Source organism: Siphateles boraxobius, unplaced genomic scaffold, assembly GCF_051911475.1.
Source record: "Siphateles boraxobius isolate OS27281-9 unplaced genomic scaffold, OSU_SipBor_1 7, whole genome shotgun sequence".
NCBI lineage: Eukaryota > Metazoa > Chordata > Actinopteri > Cypriniformes > Leuciscidae > Siphateles > Siphateles boraxobius.
In genome coordinates, this window is record NW_027509197.1 from 34,994,774 (window position 1) to 35,020,552 (window position 25,779).

Below are 25,779 nucleotides of genomic sequence, written 5' to 3' on the forward strand. Positions count from 1 at the left end.
TAAAGGATGTAATTGACTCAGATTTGCAGTTTGCATTAAATACATTGCAAATGAGGCAGAAAAAGTTAACCAATATTTTAGCACCGTCAAAGCCAGAAACTGATGCAGTTACTAATATTTATTTTTCATATTAAACGTCAAATTAATGACAACATTTAACATTGACAGTTTTTTTATAGGAAGCTTCAGCCCTACTGAGAAGGTAACATTTTATTATGCAAAGAATCATTTCTTGTTTTATTCAGAATTACATAATTTTTACATAACTATCTTTACACAAAATGTAAATTTAACCAAATAAAAAAAAATATATATATATATATATATTAAAATAATTGGTATCACAGATATTATGTTCAGAACTTATCTTCTTTTACAAGGTCAATATGTTCTTCTACTGGACGTTTTTGTTTCTTGGATGCCTTGACAAGTCCGAAAACCAAGAGGACAACAGCGACTGCAGCAATAATGGTGAGACTGAAGAGGACATTGAGAGCCCGTTCAGCATCAGGACCTGACACTTTCAAACCCAAGAAACTGACTGACAGTTCCCCACCAGGAGGAGTAGTCTCTGTAAACAAGAAAAGACTCGGTTAATAGATAAACAGACAGAGAGACAGACAGATGGATAGTACCTGGGACCTCACCTTCAGGTTCATGGACCTGACATTCATGGGGACTTTCTCCTGGACTTATGAAGCCATTGCAGTTGATTATTGTAGCATAGTTCCAGACAGATTTCTTAGGAATACGTGGTAAAGTGGGATCTGATCGATTTACATAGAAAAAGCCAAATTTATCATCAAAACCCGTCGCCCATTCCAGATTGTCCATTAGTGTCCAAGCAGAGTAGCCACGGATGTCCACAGCATCCAGCAAATACGCTAAAGAATGAAATGAAAACAAGCAATAATATTAAAAATGCATGGAAAAGCACCACAGAAATCTATTGTTTAATACTGTCCTGTGTAAATCTCTACCTTTCAGGGCCTGATTGATATAGTTATCATAATAATGGATACGGTGGACGTCGTTCAGATTCACTGGCCCTCGTTCTGATACGCCATTCTCTGTAATGTAAATAGTAGGGTTTCCATATTCCTCCTTAATGAAATTCAGAATTTTTCGAAATCCCACAGGAGTTACTTTCAACCAGAAGGATCCAGAATCCAGCCATGTACGATCCGTTGTTGTTCCTGCACCCCTGGAATAGATGGCAAAATATTTTATTTGCATACATACTGTACTGTGTACTCATGTTAGACTATATATATATTATATAGCAGTGGATCTCAACCTTTTTTACTTCAAAGCCCCACACCTCCACTCACAATATTTTAAATATAATTAATATTTTAAAGCTTGGGATAACAAAAAAGATTATAAAAATAACCAAATAATAATAAGTACAAGTATAAGTATCACCTTGTTTTAGATTATTTTCATGCGTGTTTTAGCTTATTTTAAATCATTTTTAGTCATCTTGAGGCTCCCTTGGAAGTTTGTTGAGGCCCCCTAGGGGGCCCCGGTCCCCTCATTGAGAACCACTGCTATATAGGAAATATTAACAGTGTGATTGCTTGTACCGTTACAAAATGTAAACTATATTATCACCCTAAATGTGACTATAAGGCATGAAGATATTAAGATATTCTAAACATTAACATCATGATTTTCTATAAAGCTGCTTTAATTGATAGTTTTAAACAAATTGGGCCTGAAAGAGTTTGCCAATGTGGATTAGACCTAAAAGGCTACCTGTCTGCATCATAGTGCTGGAGGTTTTTGTAGTCCATGTTATAGGCTAAGACAGTAGTGTAGTGGTTGAATCCAAAATAATCATGAGTTCCCTTAATCCTCACTACTTCCGCAGGGGTAAATTCTGGAAGCCTGTTAGATGTGAATTGCAAATGGAAAAGCATTTATAAACGCAGAATCTTTTGAATGCAAAACTTCAAATTATTCACAAACAAGATGACATCTTACCTCGACTGAGGTAGGCCAGCTGCTAAACTTCTCTCTCGAATGATGTCTTTCATTAAATCACTGTAATCTCCATTGAACACTGGATGAGCAAACCAACCAATCTGGAACTGTTTCGAGAAGAGAAGTGGCTTATTGTTTATTTAATGCACATGGCTACAGACATGTTTATGTGGTCGAACCTCAAATCTGTACCTGAACTACACGCACGGCAGCATCCACATCTTCCTGTTTGTATGGGTTTCTTGGTTCAGCCCAGTCAGAGTTTATGGTGATGCCAATAACGCCACCATGTTTTGCACGATACTTGTCATTATACAGATGCCAGGCCTCAGCATGAGCCTTGATGAGGTTGTGTGCCACAATATAGGGTGCAGTGCCCGGTCTGAAACTTATACCTGGACACAAATAGATCATCAAGAATCTTATGTTGCATTATTAACTGTTAACACTGAAACTTATAAGTCATATTGTACAAAGAGTAAAAGTATAGTTTTTAAAGCAAACGATACCTGGTGCTGCACTTCCATAGCCATGGCCGACCATTGCAACATTGTAAGGTTCATTTATAGTGATCCAGAACTTTACTTTGTCCCCCAGACTGTTAAATACAACATCAGCATAGTCTCTGAACCTGTCGACAATAGTGTCATTCTCCCAGCCACCAACATCCTGGAGTGCTTGTGGGAGATCCCAGTGGTACAAAGTCACCTATCAGATGACAAAATGATTAAAAGACTCTCAGAAACAAGCTAAATTCTTTTAGGTTACCAAGGCAATTTTTTGCATGCAAATTATTTCAAAATAGTCTACCTGTGGCTTGATATTGGCTGCTAATAGAGCATCTACTAGTCTATGATAGTAGTTAAGTCCAGCTTCATTAATTTTCCTGTTTGTTCCATCCGGCATAATTCTGGGCCATGAAATAGAAAACCGGTAGTGGTTGACCCTCAGTGTTTTGAGATTATTGATATCCTCAGTGATCTTGTTGTAGCTGTCACAGGCAATGTCACCATTTTCATCCAGCGATATCTTTAAAGCAGTGTGTGCAAATGTGTCCCAAATGCTGAGACCCTTTCCATCTGCTCTCCAGGCACCCTCTATCTGTGGTGTTAGAGCGTAACATGAAACACAAAAATATGTCCTCATTTGATAAAATATGATAAAAACTAAAAAAAAACTAAAAATGTATTTGTTGAAATGTACCTGATATGCAGCTGTTGCTGTGCTCCATATAAATCCCTCTGGGAAATGTCCATATAACATTTCTTCCTCCACTGGCAGTGGAAAGCCATTATTTCTCATTATTTCAAAGTAGAGGTGAGCTGAGCGTTTCGGAGTTCTCGGCCGATTAGACAGTTTAAAGTTTACATGGTGAAGTCCATACCCAATAGTGTAGCCATTCAGCCACTCAAAGGAGTCCATTAGAGAGCTCACAATGTAACCCTTAATGCGTACTCCATCCAAGTTGTGCGCTAAAAAGTGAATACATGTAAATGTGCATCAAATTAACAATTTAACACTATTACAAACATTAAGCCTCATTCATTATTAATTCTGTACAATTTGTTTATTTATGAGCGCAGAAAATGTTTATGCAAAATTCCCACAGGATTGATAGGTGCAAACGCACAAATTTGTTTTTACCCTCGTTCGTTAATATGTTGCTGAATCTGGATTATTCTAAATGTGGGAGTGTGTTCACACATCTAGTTATTTGTATAAAATATCCCCAGGTGAGGTGATACAACGTCACCTTAGAACAAGCATGATGTTTGCACAAAGCAAGTTTGTCACTCTATACAGCCTGCATTTTGTAATATCATTTTTATTTGTTGTCAGAAATAATTCATACTTTTGTACAGTTATTCCATTTATACTTCTAATAACAAATATTTTTTGAAGAACAAAAAAATACAATAGTAAAAAGTTAAAATATAAATAGATTATAAAATATTTTTATAATATTAATTTATTTTAATTTTAGTGTCCCATATGTATTTGGTTCAACATTTAGAATACATTTTGAAAGACTTGTAAGTAGATTACTGTACATGCAAAAAATACATATGTTCACTGTTAGAGAAAGATAACCATTGTTAACATACCTTTAAGAGCCTCATCAACATAGGTCTTCAGGAAGAATATTCGATCAGTATCATCAACCGTTATGGCAGTTCCTGTAGCTACACCATTTTCCGTTACATAAATCTCAGGGTCTCCATACTCTTCCTTTAACCAGTTAAGGAGTCTCCTGAGTCCCCAAGCAACAGCCTTCTGCTCATTAACAGCTGTATTTTCAGAGCCATCTGCATTGTCCTTGTCAACATCCTGATCAGTCTCATAAGACACAATATTAAGTCTGCTGGTCACATGGCGCACGACTTTGGTTGTGTATGTGTTAATGCAGAATACATCAGCTGTTCCTTGGATAAAGGCTTTTTCTTTGTCAGTGAAAGAAGGCAAGCGGGATTCTGTCAAGCCTTGAAGTTCACTCTTGTTGCCAACCTGCCACTTCATGGCATCAGGGTAGTCACCATTTTTATATATAGGATGTGCAAACCAGCCTAGTTGGAACTGAAGGGCTCGATCAGCTGCCACCACCTCTCGGGGAATGCTGGCATCTTGGGGTTCTGCCCATTCAGCATTTAGACTAATAGATACCAGACCTCCTTGAGATGCCCTGTATTTCTCATCATAGGTGTGATACGCTTGTGCATGAGCTTTTAGGAGGTTGTGCGCAACCCTGTATGGAGCATCTCCGGGTTGTTTCACGTTAGGTGGAATCTGACCTAGTCCATATCCCGACCATGCAATTGTCTGGGGTTCATTAAATGTGATCCAAAATTTCACCCTGTTTCCAAATGTCGCATAACAGAAGTCACAATATTCACTGAATATGTTAATCAATTCGGGGTTGTCCCAACCGTTGATGTTCTGTAAAGCCTGTGGAAGGTCCCAATGGGAGAGAGTCACCATGGGTGTGATATTGTTTGCTATTAGACGGTCTATGAGCCTGTTATAGTAGTCCACCCCCTTCTGGTTAAGAGAAGATTTATAACCACTGGGAAAAATTCGAGACCATGACAAGGAGAATCTATAAGTCTTCACTTTTAGGGCTCTCAACATGTGTAGATCCTCATCTATTTTATTGTAGCTGTCACATGCAACATTACCATTGTCATTGTTTGGGATATTACCAGTTTGAGTAAAACTATCCCAAACACTTGGTCCTTTTCCATCTGCATTCCAGCCACCTTCAACCTGGTATGCTGAAGATGAGACACCCCAATGGAATCCTTCTGGAAATGTTCCATAGTGATAAAGCTGTCTCTCAAACTTGGTTTGAGGTGAGAACTTTCCCCAAACGACCTTGGATTTTGAAGGAACTTCAGATGGTGGCTGACTAGGGAGTCTTGTGCTCTCAATTTTATTTCCATAGATTTGCATCTTAGGGCTTGCTGGAGTCTCAGCAAATCCGTTACTCTCAATCACCTTTGAATAGTAATATGCTGAATCTTTGGGGGTTCTTGGCCTGTCAGGATCATCAAAGTTCACATAGTGCAATCCAAATCGTTGACTGTAGCCTTGAGGACCCTCAAAACCATCCATAAGAGACTGGACTGTAAACCTCTGGACGACAACATCATCCAAATGCACAGCTGTTTAGATAGAAAGAAGTAGTTAATGGACTTTAGAAAGTGATCTTGTAATACTGTATATAGTCTGATGTTAAGGTTTGGCAAAGGTTTTTTTAAATTTGGTTAGTCTGTGTCAAATCCAAAAAGGCTATGAATTTTTGAGAGACTCAATGTATACATGGCTTCCCTGATAAGGTGTTTTTGGCCTGGAAATAACTAAAGCTAAATAATAAATACCTAACAAATATAAAAATTTTAGTATCTGCAATAAATATCTTACAGACCGGGGTTTTAGGCCATGCACTAACCTCTGATTTCACACAGACTGACCTGTTATCTCTAAAAAGACTAACACGGTCTTGGTTTTAAATACTGACCAGTTCTCTTAAAATATTTACCTTTCATTGCTTCATTAATGTAAGCTTTGAGATAGTCGACACGCTGAGTGTCATTGAGCACATCACCATTGTAATCAGTTGGCATTCCATTTCCTGTGATATAGATAGGCACCTTTGTTATGGATGTGTACTCTAAAACGATATAGTTCAATAACCGCCGAAGCCCCCACGGAACTGACTGGATCTGGTCAGAAGCTGTTGAGGGCCATGTGGGGTCAATATGAGCATGAAAGTCCCCAACATGATTTGGTCCAGCATCACAGCTATTCAAGCTCTCACTAATCAGACGGGAAGTGTGGTGGTTAAGTCCGAAGAAATCAGCTGTGCCTCGGATTCTTTGTTTCTCAGGCTCAGTGAAGACAGGGAGTCTTGCCAGCTCTTTATCACAGGACTCTTTCTTTTTTTCAATTTGTTCCTTTAGCACGGCTGGATAGTCTCCATCTACAAATATGGGGTGAGCAAACCAGCCCAGCATGAAGTTCAGATAACGCTCAGCTGCTGCTACATCCTGATCACTTGAGGGATTCAACGGCTCTGCCCAATCAGAGCGAAGAGCAATGCCCACTTTTCCACCATGCAGTTTCCTGTATTTATCATTATAAATATGCCAGGCTTCAGCATGAGATTTCAGAATGTTATGCGTCACCTGTGAAAACAAGCAAAGCACTGTCAATATACACTTTCAAAAACCATGAAATAGATGGTTCTTTCTCAGATTGACAGACACACCTGGTAAGAGGCAATTATTGGGTCATTCATACTTGGGGGATGTTCCCCTGTTCCATACCCCAGGTTGCTCACAACCCAGGGGCTGCCGAATGTGATCCATGTTTTGACTCTGTCTCCATAACGAGAGAAACAAAAGTCAGAAAATTCGTTGAAAGCTTCCACAATAGAGTCATTAATCCAGCCTCCTGAGTCCTGCAGAGCTTGAGGAAGGTCCCAATGATGCAGGGTAACAGTGGGCTCGATGCCTGATTGTAGAAGGGTGTTGATCATCTTGTCATAATGAGCAGCCCCCTTTTCAACCAAACTTTCTCTGCGTCCAGTGGGGAAAATGCGAGCCCAGGAAATTGAGAACTGATAATTTGGTGCCATCATGCCTCTAAGCATATACACATCATAGTCCACCTTGTGATAACTATCACAGGCCAATTCAGTGGTCTGGTTGTCAAAGACATGACCCTCTTGGCTAAAACGGTCCCATATGGTCTCACCCTTTCCGTGTTCAGCCCATCCACCCTCCACTTTGAAACTCTCACTGGAGACGGACCATTCAAAATTAACCTGGAATGAGCCACTCAGGAACTGATCGCGCTCAGCTTCGGTTTGACTTCTGAATTTCTCCCAGACCGTCTGGTATGAGAATGCAGATGATTTCGGATGGATAACAGATTTAGTATTTTCCTCCTGCAAACTGGATGAGAACATTCTTATTTTCACTTAAAAAGTAGCCATTATATACTGCATACATGTACCTTTTTGGTTTCAGCTTTACCTTTTGAGTGTTTCTTCCTGATCTAGCTTCTCGAAAAGCTGTGTGATGTCACAGCCTATGATGTGAAGATCTTTGTGCTGTAAAACTGACATCAATAAATAATAGTAGGTTACCACATGGTATTTTAGACTTTGGACACATAACTTAAAGAAATAAGCTAACATTTACCTCCAAGAATTGTAGTAAGTGGCTGGAAATTATTTTCATTTCCATCACAGTCCTTGACTGTCAGCTGATAAATAAGAATGGACTTTTGACCACTGCCAATCTGAAACAAGAGTGACCTTTTGGTGACCTGAAATGTTTTCTGTCACGTCAGGCAATTTAAGTGGTATTTGAATATTAAAAACCAGTTGAGTTATGAAGTCTAATGAAATCTGATGGCTATTTACTGGGCTGATCTATTGCAAAAGATGATTATATAATCCTTCAAGAGCCATATAAATCACATACCTGTAACTTCCTCAATTCCTCGGTAAGAGCTGTCTGCAATTTGCAGTTGTACTGCGTGTGTACAGTGAGGAAATCCACATATGCCTGATGGTGAGATAAGGGAAGTATGTGATAAATTACATAATATTAACCATTACATGTAACTATATAGTCTATATGATAATCCTTGAACTTTTACCATGATTTTTGACCCTGCTTGAGAAATCAAGTTAACATCATTGGCTCTGATCCCAAGAGACAAATTAAGCGCTAAAAAAAACACATCACTATGAGTGACCATCATTGCACTATTATAAAGAACTATGTAATATGGAGACAGAGGTTAGTTGTTACACTTTTATTCCAGTGAATATGATTAAAATAATATAAAGTTTATTTTGAAAGTCTTGCCTACAAAAAGCTTTTGAACATTTCCAACAGATTTCCATTGACCATACATATGCTGCAGGGTAAGTTGGAGGCTTTCATATTTGGCTTGTAGGCTTTCATATTTGTTTTATTGAGTTGTGTAAATTGGACTTTTAACTCAAAACCTACTAGTTACAAAACCTAGAGTTACTGAGACAACTAAACCTGTTCTGTTTTGTGTAGGCCAACATATTGAATAAACTCAATTCTTACCTTCGGACATTTGACGATAGACATTGTAAACGTTTGCATGGGACTGGAGAGCATTTTGAAGTTGCACTTCATTATGTAGCTCATGCAGGTGACTGAACGTGACAAATGTGTCCACAAGATCCCTAAATGTATTGATCACAAATCCTGCATACTGCTCAAACATCTGCACCAGTAATGGATTCTCCCAGCCTCCATATCTGGCTCTGATGAGTTTTGGTACAGCAGAGTGGTGGAGAACCAGCAGAGGTTTGATGCCCAATTCAGTCAGCTGCTGCACAAGTGTCTTGTAGCATGTCACAGTGTCCTCATGTGGCTGGTTGGAGTCACCTGTGGGAAGGATGTGTGACCAGGAAAGGGGAACTGTAAAGTGGGTCACCCCTCTGCTCTGAAGATACAGAAAGTAGTCTCTGGATTGTTGTGGAAGTGGACCTCCGCAGTTAAACGTATCGTCTTCATCTGAAGACCCTAAAGGTGAAGTATGACCGGTGGTCAGAGGGCCTGCAAGTAACATGAACTCCTGTTGCTCTGCATTGCTGCAGCTCCAAAAAACAGCCAACCAACCTATAAAAAGAAATCCTACCAGGACCTTCATCGTGACAGCGTTACAAGTGGAGAAGAGTTCTTTATAACCACCTCTGCTAATCTAATAGTGAGGCATTCAGTGATGCAATCATGCAATTCAACCCCAATCCAACAAGTAGTAGATCTTATGGCAGTCATTAAGTTATCATATAGACTCTGGACTAAGATAAGTGTGATAATAGATAAGTGTGATAATACTGTAAGGTTATCTCTAAAGAAACACTGGGGTTACTAAGAACATTCAAAATAAGTCTTGAAAACATTTTCCCCTCACTTTTACATTAATCTTTAAAAGAAATTCCTCCTTTCCATTCGTGCAAAATTGTGACATCCACAATGCCTTTCAAAAAAATTAGGGAAATCACAAAAGAGAGCAATAGATTCAATGTGGACGAAGACATTAAAGCTCATCTAATAATCCTTATCTGGCAAAATCCATATCCAATACTTTGTACAACAGTGACACAGAGATTTACAGATGGCTAGTGGACGAATTAATGGGACACAATATGGCAGAGTTTCCTGTGAAGCTGTAGTGACTTTCCAAGCAAAGGCAATAACGTTAAAATTATCAAATACTTGCTGGTCAACCAGCATATATATATATATATATATATATATATATATATATATATATATATATATATATCAATAAAATGTATATAAAACCATATAAGAAGCACAAAAAAAATTAACAGTGACACAAGAATGCAGTTTTTCGACCAAATGTTTATTTTGGCATATTACAAAATACATTTTTACAAAACCTTACAAAAACATTGGAAAATGTAAAAAATTGAGATGCTGGGGATAAAGTATCAAAAGATGGAAAACCTGGCTGTTAACAGACATGGGTGGATTATACTCCTACATTTTAAACGGTTTCAAGGTGACATATTGCATTGGTACCATGTATAAAACTTTAGGCTTTATGGCTTTCCTTATTGCTATTCAATGTAAACTGCATTTTGACCAACTTACGGTTTGCATTTGCATAAAGGAGGCGAAGATATACACTAATCTGAACAGAATCTATTTAGAGAAAGGATGAAAGTGAAAACCAATTAAATCAAACATTCTTTATTAGTGCTTTTAAATGTGTAAAGATAATCTCTGAAAACTGAGTTTGCCTCTCTAACAGTTGGTCAAATTAAACAAAAGCCAAAGAAAACCAAATTAGCTTAAAGCCTCACGAAATGTGAAAAACTGAAATATAGTCTACGGAGAAGCTTCCTCAAGATAAGAGGGGTATCAAAATACTATTCATTTACATCTAAAGAACACAATATGCAAATAAAATATCAAAAGCCTCTTTGTAGATCAATAATTGATTCACAAGTATTCAAGCATTTTCCAGGTTTCCATTTTGTTCATTACAAACATACACTAATTGTGGTCCACTACTCTAAACACAGCACTATTCTAAACTACACTACATTTCTGACGTGGCTTTATACTGGCCCATCCATCTCATTTTGGAATGGCAAAGGTAATATGTAAACTCCAGTTTAAGGCATTTTTGAGATGTAACCCTTGGCACTTCATTAGAAGTGTGGTAAACAAATGGAAGAACCACTGATTTATTTTTCCCATGAAAAGAAAAAAGAAAAAGAAAAAGGGAGAGATAAGAGACGAGAGGCATTGCAGTCGCCTAGTGACTGAGTATAACAAACATCTTCCTAACTCGCCTTAGGGCACTTTGGAGTATCAGGCAGACTGGCTGATGTCAAGTATAACTGGCTGGTGAGATGCTGCTTCTGAGATTGACTCGACGTTCACTTGCCATAATACTGCACAACACATCACAGATTCATCAGTGTGCATACAGACACTCAGTCTCACGATGCTTCACACAATGTTCAGCAGCCAAACAAAAAAATACCGAATACACACATACAAGCTCTTTCCACTTTCCAAGATGAACAATTCCAACTCCAGTTGGGCCACTTCGTTGAACAGGAAAGCAGTTGATAGTCTCTGAGTCTCAATCAGGCACGGATCCCTGTTAGAGATAGAGAGAGAGAGATATAGAGAGAGAGATATAGAGAGAGATATAGAGATATAGAGAGAGAGAGAGAGAGAGAGAGAGAGAGAGAGAGAGAGAGAGAGAGAGAAAAAATAGAATAAAGATGTGTACGTGTTTTAATTCTAAGAATATAACAATCTCTATTTACTGGCTTTTCTTGAAATTTGATATATATATATATATATATATATATGCGCGTGTGTGTGGGTGTGTGTATATGGTTCACATTTACTCGGTTTTCAACAAATTAAAAATACAAACTACAACAGTAAACTATTGTTGGAAATTTCCTTTTTTTTTTTTTAAATGGACTTTTTCACTCTTACCTTTTTCACATGTGCTCCCCTGCTTCTCCTGAGCAAAGTTGAGTCGGTTTTGCTCGACGGCGGTGCCGTTGGACTCTGGGCTGCTGCTGCGTAAAGGACTGCTCTCACCGTTCTGATAGGCCATATCTAGATGCTGCTGGGCCAGTTTCAGGTGTTTACGCAGGCGGTCCATATCTCGCGAGGATGACTCATCACCAAAAGACTCTCGACAAGAGTCCAAGTTATACTCCGGTTTGATTCCCATAGACAGCTTGTCTTTTTTCAGGGCAGTGTGGTACCCTGGCGGGGCAGTGGGCACCTGTCTGCATATGGAACCACGTTGGCGTGCAACGCTTTGTTGGCGCGCACGTCGCCGGAAAGCATCACGGATTCCACTGAGGCCCAAATGAAGAAGCTCCAGCACTGTGAGAGACAAGCAGAGACTGCTCACGGCATACATGACCAGTAGGAAGATCGTTTTTTCCGTGGGACGTGACACAAAGCAGTCCACCGTGTGCGGACAGGGGCTGCGAGTGCACACGTACGAGGGGGAGACCTCAAAACCATACAGAATATACTGGCCGAAGAGAAAGCCCACCTCAAAAACAATTCGTGACAAAAGCTGCAAGATGTACACCTTCATAAGTCCATCCCGCTTTATTCTCCGTCGTCCATCATGTTTAGGGGCTGGCTTCTCAGGCGCTTTCTCTTTCTCTGGCAGGATCTCCTCCGTCATCATGGGGTCTTCCTCGCCATTGTCCTCAGCCTCCTCATAATCACGATTGGCTCCGCGGTTGATCATGGGCATGCGTTTCCTGTTCTTCGGCCTGTACTCGTCATCATGCATGCGAGCGATCTTGTGCATAGCAAAGCCCAGGTACATAATAGTAGGAGTTGTGATTAGAATGATCTGAAAAATCCAAAACCGGACATGAGAGAGGGGTGCAAATGCATCATAGCAGACATTCTCGCAACCAGGTTGCTGGGTGTTACACGTGAATTTGCTCTGTTCATCGTAGTATATTGATTCGCCACCAACAACAGTCAACACAATGCGGAAGATGATGAATAACGTAAGCCAGATCTTGCCCACAAAGGTGGAGTGGTTGGAGATTTCATCCAACAGTCGTGTAAGAAAGCTCCAGCTCATGGTGATCCGAGAAGAACGGCTGTCTCAGTCCTGCTCGAGAACAAGACATTAACTGTTAGTAATTAAAAACAGCTTCAAAACTAGAACTTAAAAAAAAAAGAAGAAAAAAAAGAATACATTACATCCAATGATAAACATGTCATGAAAATAGCATACCTTCCTATGATATGTCTGACAAATGTTGTACCACTAATGAGGAAATTAAGTGCTAATTCAATAGTAAGAACAAATTGAATGGTAAACATCAGGAACAAAGCAAATTTATAATTTCCCAAGGATTCTAGAAAAAAATTGAGACAATGAAGTCTGTTAAAGGTGCCTTCCCTTCATCAGGAAAACTTGAAAGTTCACGTGAGCACATGAGCCTGGATTAACCAGCTAGATCCTCTAGATGGAGCTAAAATGTAACTTTTCTAACAAGCTCTTTCACAGAAACACCAAGTTGGCTAATAAAAAAAAAACTCAATTAACATTAAATAACTACATTTAAACCATTTAATAAAAGAGGCATTTTAAAAACTATAATTAATTATAACAATTAACTTTTGCTCTTAAATGAAGAACCATTTAAGATTAAACGTGATAAAACACATTTAAAGTTTGATGCTAAATTCACGGGCCTTCAATTAATTCCAAAAATAAATATATAATAAAATAAATAAATAAATAATAATAATACTTTAAATATATATTTTGAAGGAGGTACTACCACCTTAGTGTAAAATGACCTCTAGCAGACCTCAAGAAGTCATCTCGTCCTTTGATAAACTTAAGATTGAGTCACTGTAGTCACTTAGACTATTTTAACAATATCTTTAATACCTTTTCGGGGCTGGCAAGTGTCAATCCCTTAGAAGCCTATGGAGGAGTGATCCAGCTCTCAGATTTCATCAAAAATATCTTAATTCGAGTTCTGAAGATGAACAAAGGTCTTACGAGGTTGGAACAACATGAGGGCGAGTAAATACTGACAGAATTTTCATTTTTGGGTGAACTATCCCTTTAAGCCACTTTCACACAGAGATAGGAAAATGCACGGATGATGTGTCCCGGGATCGTTTGATTTTGATTCATTCACAATACCAGTGATTTTCCGGAATCTGTGAGTGCGTTTACACACATCTCGTAAAGACACGAGACGTCAGGATGTGACGCGTAACGTACGTGTCGAAAACATGTACACTAACGCATCGCGTACCGTTCCACAAAGCTGGAGAACAATCTCCGCTTTAGCGCGGATAGTGAGGAGCTCCCTGGTCTTTGCTTCATTCCCGTTTGCAGAGATATTTTCGCTCTTTCTTTGTTGATGACGAACAAACTTTCTTGAAAGAGCAACAGTCCCGCGATGTCACGTGCGTCTTCACTACGAAACACCCTACGACATTGGTCCTGGCTTTTGTTCACACAGGGCGCGTTCCAGGACTGATCCCGGCAATGTTACTAGGTCTCCATCCCGGCATCAATCCCGGGACGCGTTTGCGTTCACAAAGAAGGCACTCTAGCAATTTTACGGCAATGTCCCGGGATCAACGCGCAGTGTGAGGGGCTTTAGACTGCAGTCACACCTTTTCCATTTAGAGACATTATTTGCCCCATTAAATTGATTAGGTGCATTTTTAACCTTTATAAAATACATGTTTTGTCCGATTCTGAAAATTCCACTAAATTAATATAATAAAGCATTAAATTAACCAATCAAATTTCAATTAGTATCAACAAAAGCCATCTTTACACTGGCACAAGCTGCATTTAGACGTATTTACGCAGTACAATGCTGCCTCAGAGGTGCACTGAATGCAAGTACAATGGCATACTGTTATGAGATATTTTAAATAAATAAAATAATGGTAAAAACAAAAAGTGATACTTTAAAAAAAAAAAAACTTTGCACGCAACCTACCAAATACATGCTGCTTGGGTAGATGCAGTCAGTTTAAACCACAAAAGATGAGGCAATTTGTTTGGAGTCATGTATTTGACCTTTTTTTACACTAGATGCTGCATTTTTCCTGTGAAAAATACATGCTTGGTGTTAATATTATTTTAGGGTGGGGGTAGAATTAAATGCCAAAACTCAGCATTTTGTTCACATACCTAATCACCTCACATTCCCCCAAAGGTATGTGTACCCCAGTTTGGGAACCACTGAAATGAAGCATGGGTCTTATGTAGACCTCAGACTCAGAAAGAAATTCCTTTTCCCATTTTGGACAACCAAAGGCCTGTGGAATTGGCAGCTCTAACAATGTAAATTCGAAACAGGCAACCAGTTGAACATGGTTTGGTCACAAACTGGAGTAGAGCTACTTTAAGAGAGGATGGGGTCATCCACAGGTCTAATCAAACTGTGCAATCCTCACTGGCTACATCAAGTAAACAAAAGACGCTTCAGGCATGGCTGTGACTTGATTTTTCCACAAAGTTTTGTGTGTGAATTTACCAAAACATCTGTTAAGACACTCTGGGGTTCTCACCATTATTGATCATTGATTTTCTATAACTTTGTTCTTGATTACTGGATGTGGATGTAAAAAGTTAAGCGCTACATAATTTATAGATTTTACTTGTTACACTTTACAATGCTGCACTATAGAAATGTCTCCAATAAGACCCCCCGCCTCCCCCCACCCCCCCCTGGCCCAAAAAAAACCCCCACAACAAAACAAACATAAAAATAGAAAAGCCTAATAACAAATTCTAATAAATTTTATAGGAACTGGTGGATGACATGCTGCCAGTTGCCACAACTTTTGTCCAAGGGTTTATTAAAGACAATTGCATAAGTGATGGCCATGCTGTTGTGGTAGAGAAGAGATTAAGAGTGCCAGAGAAGAGATTAAGAGTGCCATTTAAAGGCATCAAATCACTGTAATTTGTACTCAGTACAAAGGGGCCATATCCGATTGCCAGCAGAAATACAACTGTGTGGTTGTCGTTTTGAACATTCCACAGACGGTGCTCAGTTGGCCCTCAAATTACACTTTAGCAGGGCCCCGAAAAGGCTCTACACATTACACTCATAACACACCTAGCTTAGAGATCTTATAAAGGTGTGATCTTACAACTGGGTGCATGCAATTTTCCATGCCACGTATAAATAGGGTTGGGTACCGAAACACGGTTCCAATAGGGATCCGGTTCCGACGTAAACGGTAGTAACGAAACCGAATAAGAACTAAAATTTCGGTGCCTGACTCTCTGTCTAACATAAGCTTCATGAGGCACAGACGCACGCACACAAAAGGTCTCTCGCTCTCTCCCCCCTCCGCCGTGCGCGCGCTATACAATCTCTTCTGTCTCGCATTCGCGCTCTTGATTCCGGAAGATTAACAAATTTGCGGGCATCAGTGTAAAATTACGCGTCTGAACGCCCTCTCTGTGCCGATTGTCTGAAGCCCAAATAGAATCACGCCAATTCGTTGGCTGATGGTGCGGGCGCCGCCTCAACACTCTTACGTCGTCATATTATATTGGTGCGCGCCATCATCTGCTCCTCAGATTTCTCGGCCGACAAAGGAAGCTTGTTGGCAGCGAGAGGGGCTTGGCAGTGAATGCAGTGTCTCGTTCCCTATTCAGAGAACATAGGTTACACCAGTAACTAGGGCTGGGGTAAGTGATTATTAACTAAACGATTAGTTGGGAGATTATTTTATCGATTAGTCGACTAATCTAACAACTAATTGGACGATTAATATAAAGATTATTTTTCTGCTGCTCGATTAATAAAAAACCATAATGTATCTCAAATAAATACTAACTAGTGTCCTGTAACTGAATCATGATATTATAAGCTGGCTAACGTTAGTCTAATGTTATGTATTTGAACTCCGTCATTAGAACTCTATAACTGCCAAAAACGTGTTATTAAAATATTTTTTACAAACATTTATCATAGAGAATGTTTAAATACTAATATCATTACGAGGGAAACGTAGGCGGAGTTAGTGGTGCTTTGGATGCTGCTACTGCTGGAGATGATTCGGGAGAGGTCTGTGCCCCTTTACCGATCAGAGCGCACGCTGACACGGAGTAAAGCCTTGTTTAAACTTGACGCGTCCGCACGAGCACAGTAAACACGATTATCTCTTCCTCAGTTACAGAATAAACATGAATGGACACCTGAAGGTAGGCTATGTTGAAAGATACAGTATACAGGCTGTAAACTGTATACTGAAAGGCATCACAACTCGTGTAATCGCTCAATCAGTGTTTCAGCAGCGGAAAGACGTCAATAAAACAGCTTAGTTCGTCACATAGCATTATATTTACCTCAGCAGGCAAGTCATCCAGTTCCGAGAGAAATGAACTCTTACGATAAATAAATACACTATATTAGCCTATATATTATATTTTACTCAACCGGTTAATGATATCTTGATTATTTAATGTACGTTTAAAATATCTTTCATGAAAATGACAGCAACTGTGTAAATAATTATATTGCAATAATGAATTAGAGTAAAAACATTAAGTTAATGCAAAAATTGCCTTATGTTCAGTTTACATGTTTTCATACAATGTGTCGGGTGTTGATTATTATATCTAAAAAATAAATAGCATCTGAATTCAGGCTAAAAGTCTAGGCTCTGTTGTTAACCTTTAATGTTATAATGTGCTGGCTCCCTATATAGTTTACAGCTTTAGCATATCTTTTTTTTGTCCTTGCGAAACGTTGTAATTTAATTAATTTAAAGACAAAGATAAAAAATATTCATTAAACCACTGTATAAAAAAAAACAATTTTAGCTTTCTAAACCCCACCTAACCGTCAAAACCATGGGAAGAACCAAACCGTCAGTTTTGTGTATCGTTACACCCCTAATATATATATATATATATATATATATATATATATATATATATATATACATACATACACACACATATATATATACACACACACACAATAATTTTGAAACAAAAGTACACAATCAGTATGATGAGGGTTTTCTAAAAACTAGCAGAATTTAAAAGGCTGTCGATGTGTAGTTAAAAAAAAAACAATAAACCTGTCATTATTAGGGCTGTCCCTGGCTCAATTTTTCTAGTTGACTACTGCTCATTTAAGCCATTAGTTGACTAGTTGGGCATTTAATGTCAAGGTAAACTTTTTATATTTATATTACTAATTTAATTACTTAAATATAGGGAGTGACATCGGAAAATGGTTTCAGTAACAGGGCTGAGAAAGAATATTATATGTAACATTGTGAGAAATACTAAACAATGATAATACTAAACAATGATAATGACCATTTAAAATGTAAATGAAGCTCAAGCATGCGCAAAAAGCTTATGGCAAAACTAATGATTATGAATGTAAAAAAAAAAACTATAAAAAAACAAAGAGACTGTCTGAACATTAACAAATAATTAATAAAATAGTGATTTCGAAGTAACTGCCGCCTGCAAAGATGAAGTTGAAGATTGCCATCTGCTCAATTCAGCGTGAGCCGAACAAGAGTCGCCGTCAGATTTCACCTCACTCATTACTGACAAGTCGATGACAGAAGATTTGGTTCCAAAGTGAAATGGAAAAGCACCTATTTAAGCGAATTAAGGCTGATTTATACTTCTGTGTTGGACCTACGCCGGAACCTCTTCGCTATAGACTACGCGTTGGTTTTCATTTATAATTCTGCGTCGTAATCCTCGTTGACGTGCAATAACACATGCAGAGGGAGCATGTGAATCCCGAGGGTGGGGTTCTAGCAGACCAATCACAGCGCTTGCATTTGCGTAGAATTGACGCGTTGTTACATTTTTGGAGAAGTGCACGTCAGGGTACGCCGAAGGGTATGCGCGCTACACACAGCCTACGACGTAGCTACGGGGTGAGTTCAACGCAGAAGTCTAAACTGGGCATTAGCTATTGTACCGTTTATCATAAAAAATACGAATGAACCCACTATTCAAGCAATTGCCACCCACGAATTACTGCTAATTTGAATGAGCACAGGGGGCACTATTACTGATCTCCTGAATGAGTACTGCATCTCCAGATCAAAACACAGAAAAAGAAGCAGCAGAAAGGATCTACGTGAAACATCATGGTGCTCAAAACTACACAACAGGATTTCATCTGTCGTCCTCTTGACTGAACAACGCTCATACTACACTACACAATGCCGATGGTGCACAAACTACAAGATCTTTGGCCAAGCGGCAACCCCGAACAACGGAAAAACGTGTTCTCATACAAATTCACATAAGACATTAGAGAGCTGCTTATGTTCGCTGTCCCAAGTCACATGCAGAAAAAAAAAGATGTGACAAAAAAAGAAAATTGGTCAGTCTATATCTGTTCAACAAAAACTTATGGTAAATAAAGTATATCATAATATTTAAGTATAGTGCAAAGACCACTTATTTACATTTTAAAAATTAATTTTTATTAGTATAAAATAATTATGATCAAATTGTTGCCTTGCATTCATGTACATTAAGGTGCAAGATATCATTAGAGCAGTTTTCATATCATCTCATCGCTCGCACAAGATTACGTGGTGATAAAATTAAACCGGTTCGAAAATCTCGCAGCATCTATGACTGCTTGAGACATGCTCGCAAGATATGACGAGCACTAACGACTGCAACGAGCACCTATTTGGCCACGATTCAAGGGTTTTGTCACAGACCTTGGAAATCGGAAAATCCAGCCAAAAATTGTGTAGCGTGAGCCGGCCTTAAGCCTACTCTCGTCGACTAACATTTAGTCGATTATTAGTTGGCGCCCTAGTAAACAAATCATTCTAAAGCTGTACTTTTTTCTTTGGAACTAAAGATGTTATGAAGAATTAACAACATTGGCCCACACTGACTTTCATTGTATTGACAACTTAAAAAAAACATTCTTCTGTGTCGCAAGTCCCATATATCTTTGTAATGACGTGAATGGGAGAACTATCCCTTTAAGTTGTTAAGACTGGGAGACCCTCAGCAATACCTCAAACCTAACCCTGATCTCTTCTTCAGTCAAGCAACTCCACACAGAGCAACCATTACCACATCACACATTAACTTCAAGAGAGAGAACAGAGTGGCTTTGTGGAGACATCTGAGAAAGAAGTTATCATTCCAATCCAGATTCCATCAGGTCTGGTGGAAGGACAGGAGGCTGCTACTTCAAAACAACATCTCAGTTTCAAAGACACTTAAAAGCAATTTAAAGCAGGCATACTTATCTGGCCCTTGGAAATGAATTGATCAAATAAAAGCCACAAACATTGTGTAAAAATGAATTTCTCCCATGCTTGTCTATTTAAGTTTCAAAATAAAATCACATCACTTCCCCTATACCAAAAGAAATTCACAGAACGAGCTTATAAAGCAATGCCACATTGATGATGGGTAACTTTGGCTTTTAGTGTAATATCTGTAATATTATTGATCAAATAAACAAAGTTTAAAAAATACAATATAACTGTCCTTATATGATCGGGTTAGAAGAGAAGTAGCCTATATCATTAAAGGCCAGTGTAAACCTATGCTCATAAAAATATCGGTTCATAAACGGTTTGACATACAGACAAGTAGTAGAGCCTATATTAAACCAATATTTAAAGTTTTTTTAAATCAGTAATTGAATCTTTAATATCAACAAATAAGTAGATTTAAATAAATGGCACCTACCGACATAAAAGTAGGCTAACTTATTAAACAGTTAGTCTACATTAAAAATTACACCATAAATTGCATTAAAACTTTAAATAACCATTCACTTTAAGGAATTTTTTTTAACATAAGCTTGTGATCATGTCGTACGCAAATACATTTGCATAAAAATAATATGTGCCATATAGGCCAATGATAGTTTTTAAAGGTTGTTTAATTTATGCCATCAAAAGGTAGTAACGTTACCATTAGGCTACAACTACTATTGGGTTACACCATTTCAGTACGCAAAATAATCTGTATCTTGTCTTTTAATTGATAAGTATCGACAGATAAGACAACATTAAAAACTGAGCATATTGTTTTGAGGATTCTACTGAGAAAATTGTTCGATATGTGTCTCTCATCCAACGCAACGTGTACATGTGAATGGTGGCGCGCTTTACCTGAGGTGAATCTTTAGCTCCTCTCGAAGAAAAAAACCCAACATCCCTAAAAAAAAACAGCGTGGCGGTTCAACGCCACTTAGAGAAGAATGTGACGACGACTTATCGACCACAGATACGTTTCATTACGTTTCAAATCCATCCACATTTCCATGAAAAATTCCATTCCAGCTGTGCTTAAGTTTACTATTGTTCTCCGCCTGACGCAAGAAAGACGCGACAGTTCCTTATAAAACAACTTAAAGGCACTAGTTAAACACTAATTGTCTTGTTATTTGGAAAATACGTGTATAAACTTCACACAAAGCCACCGATAAATCAGAGAACTAGTTATTTTGCTGTGTGTGAGCAAGATGTCACCAAAAATCCGTTGGCCGAGTCACTGTCGAAAATCAGTCAGTTGAAAAGCGGGAGAAAATAAACATAACGTTACCTCGTTGAGTAGATTCCCACACTTTTCCTCAGCTACGTCCTTCGAAAGATTGTACGAGAGCATGAAATATCACCACATCTCAGCTATCTTTGACGATAAAAGTCTAACCCATTCGGAGTATGCCTGGATGTGAGTCCTCCCCTCACGCCGTCGGGGTTCATATAGAGTAGGACAAAGGCTCCCGAAAATGCTCTGCTCCCGCCTTAGTCTGCGCACCCCACCCCCTTTCAAGATTGAGTATGAAATCTGTCTGATCATGCTTTCCACGATTTTTTTATATCTCATACCCACTATCATATCCTTGATTTGCATCCCATCACATATTTTGGATAAATGTAAAAAATAAAATAAATAAATTCCACAATAGCACATTACTGCGGAGCCCGGTTAAGAAAAAAAAAATATGACATGGGGGAAAAATATGTGGCTGCATCTGAAATTGCATGCTTCCCTACTAGGCTATATAGTAGGTGAACAGTATATAATAAAAGACTAAGAGAAAAAATACCCAGATGAGATGACCCACTTCTTCCGGCGAGATTCAGAAGTGTGCATATGGACATTTTACTACCCCATGAGGCCATGGGAGAGGATTTTTGAATGGTAGTGAAGCGATGTAACTAACGCTGGTTGGTCAGAATAGAACATAATTTTTTGGCAGTTATGAAGTAGGCCTAATTACTTATTAAGTACCTCAAGCGATTTCGGACGCAGCTTCTGTCTATTATTTTGTGTTCTCTCGCAAATGTTTGCGTTTCCCCGAGAAACTTTGCGTTCCCTTGCAAAAACGTTTGCGTTCTGCAGAGAAACTTTGCGTTTGCTCGGAAAGAGCTCCTAAGCCAACGCAAATTTTCTCGAGAGAACGCAAATGTTTTGCGAGTGAACGCGCAAGTTTTTCAGTGGAGCACAAAGGTTTTTGAAGCGAATGCAAAGTTTCTCAAGGGAACGCAAAACATTTGCGAGAGAACGCAAAACATATTAACTTATTTTTTCCCTGCCATCTCATTTCTACCCTGCCCCCCCACCATGTCCCTTTAGGGGCTCCGTTCATTACAGTAACAGACATTTGTTTAAGTGGCAACATTTGCCAACATTGATTTTTTTTCTTTTTTTTTTAGTTTCTGGTTCATGAGGGAATTTTTTTTCTAACCATATAAAGTAATATCCATGAATTGATACTGAGGTCTATGGATAAATTCAGTATTGTTGTAAGATTGATGCTTATGAATTTTTGCGATGTGATTAGTAGGCTATGATTTTTAACATATCATACAAAAAACGTACAATAAACGTTGTACGAATTAGCCACCAATTTTCCGAAACGTAAAATAGTTACAAATTGCCATAAGAGTGTGTAGAGTATTCAGGTTATTTTTGATAATTAAAGTAAGGAACTACCTTGATTAAAATGTTTACATGACTTGGGCAAATATCTTTTTTTTTGTGTGTGTTCCATAGAAGAAAGGAAGTCAAAAAGGTTTGAAATGAATTAAGGGTTAGTTAAAAATAAAAATAATAATTTTGGGGTGAACTATCCCATCAATCGCAGTAGCCTACTGTCTGAATCACATTACAAGGGTGTATGCCAACAGTAGGCGTTGTACAGGATTGCATTTTGGTGACTACTGACTAGCCTATATATTTATTTTTTTATTTTTTTAAGTGTGTCAGTGTTTAAAAATTAGTCATTGAAAAACCCAAATTCTTTGACAAATGTTCTGTTGCTTGCTACATTTATTTCAATTAACCATTGTTATATATATATTTTTTTTTACATTCTTCCTTTTTCCTCTTAAGTTTTACTGTTGATGTGATTTTAAATTTTTGCTTCCTCCTTCACTTTGGCCCAGACAATAAACAAAACTGAAAAGTTAATTCTAGATGATAAATCACTCCTGTTTCAATGTGATATTTTTTTTCCGTCAGTTTGTCATATGATGACAATGATAATGGAACAACTTACTAATGCCACTATTCATTTTCTCAATGCATGTTATGTACAAGCAAGAAATTTACTGTCAATCCTTTCAAACAAGTTTGGATTGGGAAGGGACTAAAGTCCCATTCTAAGAGCTATTTAATCCATTTTTTGTTGATTTTATTTTGACATTTATTTAATACATTTCATTGTCAGTGAAACCCTGTTTATAAAGTAAAAATAAAAATAAGGAAAATAAATATATTTAAAAGCATTGCCTGAATGTAATGTGTTTGTATTGTATGTAACCAACAGCTTTCCCTTTTCCTGCCGAGGATGGTGCTCGGAAGTTGTTGTTATTGAAGATCTTTCCTCCATTGCGTTTTCCACAGGATGAGGCTTTAAGGGGTGCTTCCCTTTCTGAGTTCTTGGTATGTTTTTAACATATCAACACAGATAGACTTATAGTTGCCTGAAATCTTCAATTAAAACTTTATGTAGAAATTGTGCACCCAACTTTCGAAGACTTTGGATAAACCAGCTGTGGCAGCATTAACCATCAGATGAACAAATGCAGACAATTTACATTTGTAAGACAATGTGAGGGATGTTCGTTTAATGCATTATTTTCATCTTAATCTTTGCTAAAAAAAAACTACAGAAATCTATTTAAAACACAAAAAAACTCAGACTTCATACTTTTTATCCCAGTGCTATACCAACAGAATGACTGAGCTAATTGTTCATCACCAACTTACAACATTCAAGAAAATAACTATCCCTAAACAAAATGTCAAGCCTTTTATAGAGCTGTGGTCATAATATTCTCTATGCTATGCATCCGTTTCTGTTGACTATAGACCAGCAGTAATTTCACATAAGATTATTTGGCTCAGGGACCTTTTTTTTTTTTTTTTGCCAGAGCAATTTGGAAATCTATTTCAAATAAGTCTCTTATAGTGCTGGGTCATAAAGGAATCTGATAGCTTGCCAGTCAGATAAATGCAACTGTCTAATGTGGTTTGTTTCATGGTTTTTATACTGCTAACCACAATGCTTTTGACAATAAAACAGACTTCCATATTCGAAACATGTGCGGATCTAATCACTTGCATCCTAAAGTGAACCTCCACTGCAGTATTTTCCAGAGGTTGGTTATTATTTAATAAACACAAATGGCCTAAAACAACTTAAGTTGCAGTCGCCATTCACTGCTAGTAATTAACTAATGCCATAAACATACACACAGTTGTTAGAGCTTAATTTACAGTTCTGCAGGAAAGTGAAATAGGTGCCAACTGCTGTAATGTTTACCACCTGTGTTGTTAAGGCTAATTTGTGCTTTACCAACTACCGCTTACTTTACTGTAACATAAAATACTTTTACAGGTCGTTCCATCTTACACCTGTAGTTTTTCTGATTTGAAAATGTCTTATTTTCTTCTTAAAATCAGAATTATGTTTTTAGTGCTGTTTACTTTGACATTGTGATTGTAATTGAAGTTGCTTTTATTTTTTCAGTGGAACACAATGCTACATTTTGAAGAACCCTTTGTGTTGGGATCAAACTAAAATGTAAGTGTTTATTCACTAATGGTCTTCCATTCTGCCATAATCTCGTTTGTGCAGGTTTATAAAATGCCCATAGATTCACCAGGGTTGGGGTTATTGATGTAAGATTGCATTGGTTTGAGAGGTGAAGATTTATATGAATGCCAACCTAAATGTTCTTTATTGTTTTTCTTTGAATATAGTGCATGGGACGAATGTTTTTTAATGGTGTTTTTCCTGTTCTTTTTAGTGCTTGACAGGCCAATGAACTGTGTGTTAAATGGAAAAAAAACATGATTTTGTAATGGGGTGAGTAAATAAATTTATTTTTGAGCAAACTACTCCTTTAACCGAACAAAAATAATGTTAACATACTCATTAAACTCTAAAACAGATAAGAAGGTTGGCCAAGCAAATGGTATAGTTCCCCTCTGGCAGGGATTTTCAATGTGACTACTTAGCCATTTGGGGGTTGGGGTACAAACCAGTGGATGGGGGTTGGGCACTTGTGCTGTTTCACCCTTGTGTTAGATGTCTGAAGAGGTGGGAGGTGAATCTCCTATTTCAATAAAGGTAAAGGGTGGATAGTGTAGTAAAACAAGTACTTCTCAGATACAAGGTGGGGAAAAAAACAAGACTTGAAACCTCCCAACCCTTTAAGTAAAAGCCATAGGAACAGACCGATCTGGTGTCAAACTCCCCCGACATTGTAACAGATGGTTGGAGGTAGAGCCGTTTGGGGGGTGGGTTAAACCAGCAATTTCTCAAAGATACCCATTAAAAGTTTCCTTCTTTTACAGCTCTTCTGCCATTGAGTCTAGTTACCTGTAAAAAAAGGGAGGAACAAACTAGAAAGAATTAGTATGAAACTAATGGGACATTTCAAAACCAGGACATTTGGTAAACATTACAATTAAACAATTTATTTGCATGAGCTTCCCGATTTCGGTAACTATACTTTTAACCTGGAAACACCTAACAATACATGGAATCTATCTCTGTCTTCAATTTCCTGATTCTTGTTAGTGGTATGGAACAAATCTGTCTTAGAACACATTATTGTTGATAATAACCTTTATTTCCTTCTTCCTTTCAAAGTACCCCTGTAGTGAAAAGCAAGCTTTTAATGTTGTTTATATGTCTATGTGTTGTTTTTGATA

The 25,779-nt window shown here is 38.0% G+C and overlaps 2 protein-coding genes and 1 long non-coding RNA gene across 3 annotated transcripts; 1 reads left to right on the top strand and 2 right to left on the bottom strand.

The window, feature by feature from the left end:
- Window positions 1-356: 356 nt before the first annotated feature.
- On the bottom strand, window positions 357-9,186 carry LOC143723795 (lactase/phlorizin hydrolase-like). Its single transcript, XM_077216579.1, has 17 exons — window positions 8,595-9,186; window positions 8,152-8,222; window positions 7,974-8,057; window positions 7,689-7,788; window positions 7,521-7,605; window positions 6,752-7,439; window positions 6,023-6,668; window positions 4,092-5,645; window positions 3,190-3,458; window positions 2,797-3,087; window positions 2,496-2,694; window positions 2,179-2,381; window positions 1,987-2,093; window positions 1,759-1,890; window positions 981-1,204; window positions 633-884; window positions 357-577 (listed from the first exon to the last, which is right to left on the bottom strand). Exons 1-17 carry the CDS (start codon window positions 9,184-9,186, stop codon window positions 357-359), a joined length of 5,718 nt encoding a protein of 1,905 aa, XP_077072694.1.
- A 699-nt stretch (window positions 9,187-9,885) lies between these two features.
- On the bottom strand, window positions 9,886-21,385 carry gjc4b (gap junction protein gamma 4b). Its single transcript, XM_077216930.1, has 3 exons — window positions 21,151-21,385; window positions 11,529-12,687; window positions 9,886-11,178 (listed from the first exon to the last, which is right to left on the bottom strand). The coding sequence occupies exons 2-3, from the start codon at window positions 12,655-12,657 to the stop codon at window positions 11,165-11,167; spliced, it is 1,143 nt and encodes a 380-aa protein (XP_077073045.1). The 5' UTR covers window positions 12,658-12,687; window positions 21,151-21,385; the 3' UTR covers window positions 9,886-11,164.
- Window positions 21,386-23,383: 1,998 nt separating this feature from the next.
- Window positions 23,384-24,929, top strand: LOC143723478 (uncharacterized). Its single transcript, XR_013197126.1, has 3 exons — window positions 23,384-23,499; window positions 24,590-24,643; window positions 24,870-24,929. It is a non-coding gene; the product is annotated as an uncharacterized LOC143723478 (long non-coding RNA).
- The last annotated feature ends 850 nt before the right edge of the window (window positions 24,930-25,779 follow it).